General features: G+C 45.8%; 1 protein-coding gene across 1 annotated transcript in view; it reads left to right on the forward strand.

The window, feature by feature from the left end:
• Window positions 1-11,216, forward strand: part of Ptpn21 (protein tyrosine phosphatase, non-receptor type 21) — a 66,229-nt gene that overhangs the window by 42,558 nt on the left and 12,455 nt on the right. Inside the window, exons 11-13 of the mRNA XM_013017800.1 lie at window positions 3,378-3,438; window positions 4,543-4,627; window positions 7,492-8,942. Of these exons, the coding sequence (XP_012873254.1) occupies window positions 3,378-3,438; window positions 4,543-4,627; window positions 7,492-8,942 (1,597 nt within the window). The remainder of the gene's footprint in view (window positions 1-3,377; window positions 3,439-4,542; window positions 4,628-7,491; window positions 8,943-11,216) is intronic.

The following is an 11,216-nucleotide window of genomic DNA, read 5'->3' on the forward strand; positions in this document are numbered from 1 at the left end:
AAGCCAACCCAGGCAGCAAAGTCTGTGAGAGATGCTTATTTCCAATTAACCACCAAAAAACTGGAAGTAGAGCTGTGGCTCCAAGTGGTAGGTAGACTATACACTAGCCTTCAGTGAAAAAGCTCAGAGACAGTGCCCAGGCCCTGAGTTCAAATCCCATTACTGGCAAAAAAAAAAAAAACCCAAAAAGATGTCTTTTTTTTTTTTTAACCAATAACCTATTTTCCAATGGTAAGGAAAGAAATTATTATGATTAAATTTTTTGTTTAACCCATATTGGGGCTTGAATTCAGAACCTGGCACTGCCCCTTAGCTTTATTTTGCTTGAGTATGGTGCTCTACCACTTGAGCCACAACTCCTCTTCTGGCTTTTTGGTGATTCATAGGAGATAAGAGTCTCACAGACCTTCCTGCCCAGGCTGGCTTCCAACTTTAATCCTCAGGTCCCAGCCATCTGAGTGGCTAGGATAACAGGCATAAGCCATCTGTCAGTACCCAGCAAGAAAAGAAAATATTTAAAAGAAGTCATTTAATAAAAGGAATTGTGGCCAGGTGCTGGTGGCTCACAGCTGTAATCCTGGCTACTCAGGAGGCTGAGATTTGAGGATCATAGTTCGAAGCCAGCCCAGGCAGGGAAATCCATGAGACTCATCTCCACTTAACCACCAGAAAATCAGAAGTGGCACTGTGGCTCGAAATGGTAGAGTACTAGCCTTAGGCTGAAGAGGGACAGTGCCCATTCCTAGAGTTGAAGCCCCATGACTGACAAAAAAAGAAGGAAACAAAAAAGCCCATGAACTGACCACCCCCCCCAAAAAAAAAGTAAGAAAAAAGAAAAGCAGGAAAGCAATATGGAGGTTCCTCAAAAGACTCCATATAGAGCTCCCCTATGACCCAGTAATTCCACTTTTGGGCATTTACCCAAACGATCACAAACAAGGCCATACTAAGGCTACCAGCACAACTATGTTTATCGCAGCATTATTTACCATGCTAAGATATGGAACCACCCCAACTGCCCCTCAGTAGATGAATGGATCAAGAAAATGTGATATATATATACACACACACACACATACATACATACATACATACATACAATGGAATTCTCTGCCTCCATCAGAAAGAATGACTCTGCTCCATTGTTAGGAAATGGAAACACTTGGAAAAATTATATTAAGTGAAGTAAGCCAGGCCCAAAGAAACATAGGTCCCATGGTTTCCCTTATTTGCAATAACTAGTACGTGTGTAGGACAAGCAGAAAAGGCCAAAAGCTATGTACATATGATGATATAAGATGATGTTAAGTGAAATGAACCCTAAGATAGGGTTCATTGCTATTGTTTCTAACGTATTTATAAGGTACCATGTGATGTTTTTGTTGCTTTGTGTGTTCCTCGCTCCCTATTTTCACTGTATTCCATGCGGTGCCCTGCATCTTGTATATACACTTCTCTAATTCGGGGAGGAGAAGGGAAAAAAACAAAATGCTTAAATAAGGATACAGGTTGATTCATTGTAACAATGAGATGTACCAACACTATGTTGCAAACTAACTTTACAACTTCAATTGCTGCTGTGGAGAGAGTGGGGGAGTTGGGGAGGTGGAAGGGATGATAAGGGGAAAACAAAGGAGGAGGCAACAATGCTCAACAGGAAATGTACTCATTATCTTGCTCATGTAACTGTAAAAAAACATACAACCCCCCCCCAAAGAAAAGCAATTGCAGTCTTGAAATTAAGTCCTTAATGAGGACTTGGGTGCTATCCCTGAGCTTTTTTACTCAACACTAGTGCTCTACTACTTGAGCCCATAGCTTTTGGAGGTTAATTGCAGCTAAGAGTCTCAAGGACTTTTCTTCCTGGGCTGTCTTCAAACCACAGTCCTCAGATCTCAGCCTCATGAATAGCTAGGATTACAGGCATGAATCTTTTTTTTTCTATCATTTTTAATGTATTTATAATGAACTATGTGATTTTTTTCTTTTTTTCTTTTATTGTGAAAATACTGTGCAGGCATGAATCCTTAAGTACCTGGCCTGTTAGTTTTATTTTATCTCAAAAGTCTTGGAAAAATAAGTTAAATTCAACACTCGAATATAGATGGTGTGTATCAGACTGCTATAACTGAAATAACGGGGCTTGTTACTGTGGTAAATTTGCTATTTAAATGTTCACTTTTTGAGAAGGGATTATCCAATAAATAGTTTTAAAAATTTTTAATTGTTATTATAAAGGTAATGTTCAGAGTAGTAAATAGTTCTTAAAATACTAACCAAAGGTCACAAAATATATTTTGTAATCAGTGATTATATATTACATAAGCTCACAGCCAGGATCAAGTGCCAAAAAGATTAAAAAAAAAATCCATGGGGCAGGGAAGGTGGCTTAGTGGTAGAATGCTTGCCTAGCTAGCATGCATGAAGCCCTGGGTTCAATTCCTCAGTACAGATAAACAGAAAGCTGGAAGTGGCGCTATGGCTCTTGTGGTAGAGTGCTAGCCTTGAGCCTAAGAAGCCCAGAGACAGTGCCCAGGCCATGAGTTCAAGCCCCAGGACTGGCAAAAAAAAAAAAATCCTTTGATGATACACAGTCACCCACAAAGCCAAGAGACCAATGTATTTAGGTTCCTAGATCACTTGCAGTAAAACTGACCACAGGAGAGAAAAAAATAAATTGTTTGGGCTTTTCTGTTTCTTGCTTCTTTTTTCATCTAATCATTTATTCAAAGATGAAATGGTATGTATAGTGTGAAATCTCAAGTTCAAGCTACTGAAGAGGGCTCAGATCTGGGTGATAGAAATTTGAAGTCAGCCCAGGGAAGAAAAGTCCATGGGACTCCATCTCTAATGAAACAGAAAAAAACTAAGCTAGAGATGTGGCTCAAGTGGTAGAGTACCAGCCTAGTAAGCAAGCAAGCTGAACAAGTAGGTGGTTTTGAGTTTCCAAATCCCAGCACTAGCAAAATTAGGAAAAGGCCGAGGCTCTACAGGCAGACAGCAATTCTCTTTTCTGGTTTCTAATTTATGATTTTTGTCTTTTTTTTTTTTTTTTTTTGTCGGTCTTGGGGCTTGAACTCTGGGCCTGGGCACTGTCCCTCAGCTCTTCAGCTCAAGGCGAGCGCTCTACCACTTGAGCTACAGCGCCACTTCCGGTTTTCTGGTGGTTTATTGGAGATCGGAGTCTCACGGTCTCACCTGCCCGGGCTGGCTTTGAACCGAGATCCTCAGATCTCAGCCTCCTGAGTAGCTAGGATTACAGGCGTGAGCCACCAGCACCCGGCATGATTTTTGTCTTTTTGCCTTAGGAGCTTTCTTATTTATTTTGGTGAGGCTAGGAAGTGTGTACACCTGTGTCACTCTTGTTTCTTTTATAGGCAAACTCAGGCTGTTGCCACAAACCCAATCAGAAGGAGGTCATCTTCAAGGATGTCTCTGGTAAGAAAGAAGGGAAATGGGATTGGATTGCTTGCTTTCTTACAGTGGTGTCATTTTCCTTGATAAAGTAGGCTTTTTTTTCTTTTTGGCAGTGTTACTTTTGAATTTGAACACAAAAAGTGATCTGACATTGGATCATTTTTATCTAGACAAGTGGTGATTTTTTTATAGGTTCAAAATTACATTCATACTCAAATACTAAGGTCCAGTCAAATACTACAGATTTTAACTGTTAGCCAAGAATAATGAGAAATGATAGGTGCTTAAATTACCTGATGACTTTGTCAATGAAATTGAATAGGCTAGCCGGGTGCCGGTGGCTCATGTCTGTAATCCTAGCTACTCAGGAGGCTGAGATCTGAGGATTGTAGTTGAAAGCCAGCCTGGGCAGGAAAGCCTACAATACTCTCTATCTCCCATTAATCACAGAAAAGCTGGAAGTTGTGCTCTGGCTCAAGTGGTAGGGTGCTAGCCTTGAGCAAAATTCAGGGACAGTGCCCAGGCCCCAGAGTTCAAGCTCTAGGACTGGGAAAAACAAAAACACCAAAAACACCACCTAAACCAAAAATTGATTATGCTGCATAATACCTTTATATTTGTGGCTTTATAAGGAAATTTGTATTTATTCCTTCTTGTTCATAACCTTTTGGATGCAGATTTCCTTGTGTTGCCACCATGTTCTTGTTATCTATATATCCATTCATTGGGCTTGGCGTTACAGCAGTAGATATGGTAGGGCCTGTTGCATCTTGCATGTTTATTTACCATACAAAACATAGTTCGCTCCTTTACATGTTTCTTAATGGAGAGAGAATCCAGCAGAGAATTACTTCACCTCTATTAGGTAGGTGCTTTTTTTAAAAAAAACATTTAATTGTTACTATAAAGGTGATGTACAGAGGGGTGACTGTTTTATGAGTCAGGTAATGAGTACATTTCTTTTTGAACAATGCATCCCCTTCCCTTGCTCTCCCAGTTTTTCCCTCCCATCCCCACCCACAGGTTATGGAGTTCATTTTCAACAGAGTGTCTAATGAGTACTAGTGCTGCATTTGTTCACCTGGCAATCTGTTTGAACTCTGTGTCCAACTTTTCATTTCTTAGCCGAAACCCCAGCCCTATGTGATGCCCCCTCCACCCCAGCTGCATTACAATGGACATTACACGGAGCCATATGCATCTTCCCAAGGTAAGGTGCACTCATTCTGTAATGAATACACCGGAGGAGACCTGAAGATCTTGAAGCCTGAGTAGTTTTAGGCTGATGTTCTACCCCAAATCATTGTTGTAGTTACAGCCACCCCAAATTCATAGATAAAGCCATTACAGCAGGGCACTGGTAGCTCATACCTGTAATCGTAGCTGTTCAGTGGCTGAGATTTGAGGATTGTGGTTCGAAGCAATCTGATTAGAATAGTCTATGAGACTCTTTATTTATTTATTTATTTTTGCTGGTTGTGGGGCTTGAACTCTGGGCTTGGATGCTGTCCCTGTGCTCTTCAGCTCAAGGCGAGCACTCTACCTCTTGAGCTACAGCGCCACTTCCAGTTTTCTGGCAGTTTATTGGAGATAAGAGTCTCACAGACTTTCCTGCCCAGGCTGGCTTTGAACCACGATCCTCAGATCTCAGCCTCCTGAGTAGCTAGGATTACCTGTAACAGGTGAGCCACTGATGCCCAGCTTCTACGAGACTCTTATCTCCAATTAACCACCAAAAAAGCCACAAGAGGAGGTGTGGCTCAAGTGGTAGAACATCAGACTTGATTAAAAAAAGCCAAGTGAGGTCATGAAGCCCTGAGTTCAAGCCCCAGTCCCTGCACAAAGAAAAGAAAAAAAAATTACATTCAAGTTTTTTCTTGTATATATGTTGAAGATACAAAATATCACATTTTGATGCTCAAACCCCAAGTTTAGCCAGTTGGGTTCCCTTTATGCTGGTTTTTGAGTCTATTCATGAATGTATGTATATAGATATGTATGTACTAGGGCTTTGAACTCAAGGCCTCACACTTGTGAGGCTGGTGCTCTACCCTTGAGTTAAGCTTCAAACCCTCCTAATTTCTTTTAACATTCTCTCATTAGCCCTCTCCTACTGCTCCCCCCCCCAGCATCTTGCCATGTAGTCCAGAGGATGGTCTTGAACCTATGATCCTCCTGCCTTTCCCTTCCTCAAACGCAGGTGCTGAAATTAAATGCAAGTGCCACTGTACTTGGCTTCCAGTAACTTTAAAAAGCGCTTTCTTGGTTTCTGGTAAAGCATGTCCAGGCTCCCCCCCACCCCCCGCGTGAGAAGTTCTTGTACCATTATTGCAATTTTCGTGTGTTTTATGACAACTGCCTCAAAGCTGATTTTTTTTTTCAGTCCTGGGGTTTGAACTCAGGGCTTGGGTGCTGTCCCCTGAGCCTCTTTGTGCTCAAGGCTAGCACTCTACCACTTGAGTCACAGTACCACTTCTGGCTTTTTTGAATAGTTTATTGGAGAAAAGAGTCTCATGGGGACTTTTCTGTATGGGCTGGCTTTGAACCATGATACTCAGATCTCAGCCTCCTGAGTAGCTAGGATTAAAGTATGTAGTGGCTAAGAGTGAGTTTTTTTTGTTTGTTTTTTTTTACTGTAGCATTAGTAATCATGCTTACTATAAAGGATCCAGTTGAGCTACAAGACTACATAGAAGAAACAGGGCCCCTTGTAGCCCCAGGCAGGTGCCTGCTTGGCATTTATTGTAAGGTGAATCAGATTCTGTGAACTCTGGACCCAAGTCTTATGAAATATGGTGGTTGGGCACAGGCAACCGAAACCCTTAGTCGCCTCCTTATCTTCCAGGCCTCTCATGGGGTTGTAGCTACTAGAGGGGTCTTGTAGGGAGATACTCAGCTCCTGTTGAGCCAGTATCCTTTTATAGTGGAAGCCTTTTCTTCATTCTGGAAGACTCTGTGCAAACAATAAAAATTCCAGTTAAGGAAATGTTTATCGAGGGTATTGGTACTAGGTCAGCATCAGCCTGGCTGCTTCCGTATTCGGGCAGAGAAAGCAGTTGGTGATTCAGTGCCTTGACCAACATTTCTGTGCCTCAAGAATTCCAGTCTGTTGTATGTCTCTAAGGAAACATGTGTTTTTATTACTTGTTTATTTATTTAATTTTTATTGTCTTTAAATAGTTGTACAGCAGGGTTTTCAATTCAGCATGTCAGTTTATGAGTACAATGCATCTTGATCCATGTTACCCCTTTCCTTATTCTCCCCCATCTGTTTTTAACTTTGTTTTGGGTAATTGTACTCTTGGCATTGGACTTAGGTTTGCTTGATTGTTTTTGGCTGCCCAGTCCTAAAGCAAGTAGACCCACCTCCCTCTGTAGATGAGGAATACCAGGCTCCTAGGTCCCACGTAGGTCGGGTGGCTGGTGACACGCCATTTGAGCAAGGTTTTTTTATTTTGTCAGTCATGGGGCTTGAACTCTGGGCCTGAGCGCTGTCCCTCAGCTCTTCAGCGCAAGTCGAGTGCTCTACCACTTGAGCCACAGCACCACTTCTGGTTTTCTAGTGGTTAATTGGAGATAAGAGTCTCACACTTTCCTGCCCAGGCTGTTTTTGAACTGCAGTCCTCAGATCTCAGCCTCCTGAGATGCCAGGATTGAGCCACCAGTGCCTGGCTGAGCAAGGATTTTTACCAGTGGGGTGGAAAGTGTCACCCAAGATCAGGGCCTACCTACCTCATAGTTGGCTGGAGTAATGGGTTCAGTTTAATGCATTAAAAAAATAAATAAAGCTGAGCACTGGTAGCTTAGGCCTATAGTCCTAGCTACTCAGGAGGCTGAGATAGGAGGATCACAGTTCAAAGCCAGTCCAGACAGGAAAATCTGTGAGACTCTTATCTCCAATAAACTCTTCAGAAAAAAAGCCAGAAGTGGCTCTGTACCTCAAGTGGTGGAGCGCGCCCCTTGAGCGCAAAGAAACTCCGGGGCAGCGCCCAGGTCCTAAGTTCGAACCCCGGGACTGGCAAGAAAATAAAATAAAATAAAAATTCATTTGCAAACTTCCCTTTTCTCCCCCAGATAACCTCTTTGTGCCCAACCAGAATGGCTACTACTGCCACTCGCAGACGAGTTTGGATAGAGCGCAGATGGAGCTCGGCGGTAGGATCCGCAACGGCAGCGTGTACAGTGCCCACAGCACCAACTCCCTCAACACCCCCCAGTCCTTCCTGCAGCCCTCGCCCATGTCCTCCAACCCCAGCATCACGGGCAGCGACGTCGTGAGGCCTGACTACGTCCCGTCCCACCGGCACAGCGCCCTGATCCCCCCGTCCTACCGCCCGACCCCCGACTACGAGACGGTGATGAAGCAGCTCAACCGCGGCCTGGCCCAGGCCGAGCGGCACAGCCACTCGCTGCGCAACCTCAGCATCGGCAGCTCCTACGCCTACAGCCGGCCCGACGCCCTGGTCTACAGCCAGCCCGAGATCCGGGAGCACGCGCATCTCGCCTCGCCCCAGGCGGCGCCCGGCCCCTTCGCCCTCAACTACAGCTTCCACCGCCAGTCGCCCTACCCGTACCCCGCCGAGCGGCGGCCCGTGGTGGGCGCCGTCAGCGTGCCCGAGCTGACCAACGTGCAGCTGCAGGCCCAGGACTACCCGGCCCCGAACATCATGAGGACGCAGGTGTACCGCCCGCCCCCGCCCTACCCCTACCCCAGGCCGGCCAACAGCACCCCGGACCTGTCCCGCCACCTGTACATCAGCAGCAGCAATCCGGATCTCATCACCCGGCGGGTGCACCACTCGGTGCAGACCTTCCAGGAGGACAGCCTGCCCGTGGCCCACTCGCTGCAGGAGGTCAGCGAGCCGCTCACGGCCGCCAGCCACGCGCAGCTGCACAAGAGGAACAGCATTGAGATCGCGGGCCTCGCCCACGGCGTGGAAGGCCTGCGGCTCAAGGAGAGGACCCTGTCGGCCTCGGCGGCCGACGCGGTCCCGAGGGCCCTCTCCGCCGGCTCCCAGTCCAGCATCTTCGCCGACAGAGCCAAGCAAGAGGAGAGCGAGGGGCAGCAGCAGCAGGAGGGCGGGAGCTACGGCCACAAGAAGTCTCTGTCGGAGGCCACCATGCTGATCCACAGCAGCGAGGAGGACGAGGACCAGGAGGAGGACCGCCGCTCGCAGGCCCTGGCCGCCCGGCTGGAGCCCCGGCCCCCCGCCCCCTACTGCCCCGAGCCACAGCCGAGCTACCCCTGCGCTCCGGTCAGTGCCCTCAGCGGCCCTCTCCACATACTCGAGCCCAAGCCCCACGTCACAGAGACGGAGAAGAGGGCCAGGGACTTCAGCCCCCTGCACCTGGTTGCGGAAGGACAGCGGCCCCGGAGGGACGGACGGCTGACGCCCTCCATGTCCGAGTCCGACCTCACCACGTCCGGGAGATACCGAGCCAGGCGGGACTCTCTGAAGAAGAGGCCCGTGTCAGATCTCCTCTCCGGGAAGAAGCACGTGGTGGAAGGACGTCCCCCGGTCGGGGTAAGCCTCCCGCAGCACCCCCACCCCCTTCCTGTCCTGTGTCTCACTAGTTTTTTTCTTCTCATTATGTGCAGTGGTTCTCAGCTTCTTGTTCTTTAACATTTTCACACCTCCCCCTCCCCTCCCTCCTCCTCTTCCTCCTCCTCCTCCTCCCCCTCCTCCTCCTATTCCTTTTCTTTGGGCTGCTACTGGGACTTGAACTAAGGGCCTGGGCATTGCCCCTTAACTTCTTCACTCACGGCTGGTGCTCTTTCCACTTGAGCCACAGCTCCACCTCTAGCTTTTTTGTCAGTAAAGTGGAGATAAGAGTCTCATGATCTTTCTTGCCCAGGCTGCCTTTGAACGTCCATCTTCAGATCTCAGCTTCCTGAGTAGCTGGGACTACGGGCAAGACTTACCAGCGCTCTATACTTTGTTTGGTCTTTATTTTTGACTCATTTGTGTTTATATATGGAAGTAATACAGACTGAGGAGACTTTTTAGTGGTTTTCCTAAACATAATTGGATGGAGTGAGAAGGCTCCATGGAAGAGAAGGGTCAGAGTGAATGGGAAGAATGTCTTAGAAATGCAGTGTTAAGAGAGAAGAGGTGACGATTTCAGGACCAGCCAAGATTGCTTTCCTAACCATTCACTTAAAATCTGTGAGGCGGCATCCTGTCCCGGAGCCGCTCAGGTGGAGTCTGAGGGAGTCACCGAGGCTGGGTTCCCAGCTCACTCTATCGCTAGGTCAGCGTCTGTAGACACAGTTTGAATACATCCCAATTTTGCCATGACCTCTGAGGACCAGAAGTCATTGTGGAATTTTTTTTTTTCAAGACAAAACAAAACCCCCAGAGCTCCATGTCCTCCATGTCTCATTAGCTCGATGAAAGATGAAGTGAACTAAGAATTCAAGGCAAGTTCTTTGCAGAAGCATGGGCCCTTTACTACTCCATGTCGTCACAAAGTGTAGATGAAGCACTGCTTACCTATTTGAAACAAAATGTAAAAGAAACAACTATTATCATCATCTCTGGCTGCCCTTTTTATTCAGGGGGGAGGAGGCACTACCCCTGAGCTCTTTTCTTTTCTTTTTTTTTTTCCTTTCAAGGCTAGTACTCTATTACTTGAGCCACAGCTCCACTTCTAGCTTTTTGGTAGTTAATTGGAGATAAGAGTCTCATAGACATTCCAAATGGCCTGGCTTTGAATCATAATCCTCAGATCTCAGCCTCCTAAGTAGCTAGGATTACAGGCGCCAGCCATAGGCACCCAGCTCTGCCTGCTATTCTTAGGGTTTACTATGGGGCTAGTGCTTGATTGACTTTGCTATCCAGTTTATAACCAGCGGACTGTTATTCTGCCCATCTACAGATATAAACCAGTGGACTGTAAGAGCAGGACCTTTAGTTTAGCATGTCAGTTGTAAGGCTTAAACTCTGGGCCTGGATACTGTCCCTGAGCATTTTTGCTCAAGGCCTACCACTTTGAGCCCTACCACTTTGAGCCATAGCACCACTTCCAGTTTTCTCCAGGTTAATTGAGATAAGAGTCTCACAGACTTTCCTGCCCAAGCTGGCTTTGAACTGTGATTCTCAGATTTCAGCCTCCTGAGTAGCTCGGATTACAGGTGTGAGCCATCAGTGCCCAACTTATAGGTAACTTTTTGAGTTGTGTGTCAATCTTATTCTTCAATTACAGTAGCACTCTTGCAGCATTTTCTTTTCTTACCCTAGTATCTTTTTCCTTATGTTCTCCTTTTAATATTATTTTAAATTATCCTTAAGGAGCAGTAGAGGGTGTTTCAGTTCAACATGTCAGTTTGTAAGGACAATGCATCTTGATCAGTGCTACTCCTTTCATATTATTTTGATATTGGGGTTTTGTAACCTTTTCTGGTTTGGTAGAACTGGAATAAACCTGATTTCATTTAAGACAGACAGAGCAAACCATTTCTTTCAAGTTGGGTCTACTTATTGTGGCTTCTAAGAAAGTATAGAGTAAATATCCAAGGAGACTTAGCTTTCTTAGACTTACTTCCTATTGAGAGGAAAATCATTGTTTAATAATAACTTCAGGAAATGCCTATTTTCAATAGGTAGAAATTCTGTTGTTGTTCTCTCTTACACTCTTATCTTCCTGATGGAAATTTCAGCCAGTTATTTTCCTGCTTTAAAAACATGGCTATTCTAAAAACAATACAATAGGGGCTGGGAAGGTGGCTCAGTAGTAGAGCGCTTGCCTTGCATGCCTGAGGCCCTGGGTTCAATTCCTCAGCACCACATAAGCAAAAA

This window comes from Dipodomys ordii, unplaced genomic scaffold (assembly GCF_000151885.1).
Source record: "Dipodomys ordii isolate 6190 unplaced genomic scaffold, Dord_2.0 Scaffold2, whole genome shotgun sequence".
NCBI lineage: Eukaryota > Metazoa > Chordata > Mammalia > Rodentia > Heteromyidae > Dipodomys > Dipodomys ordii.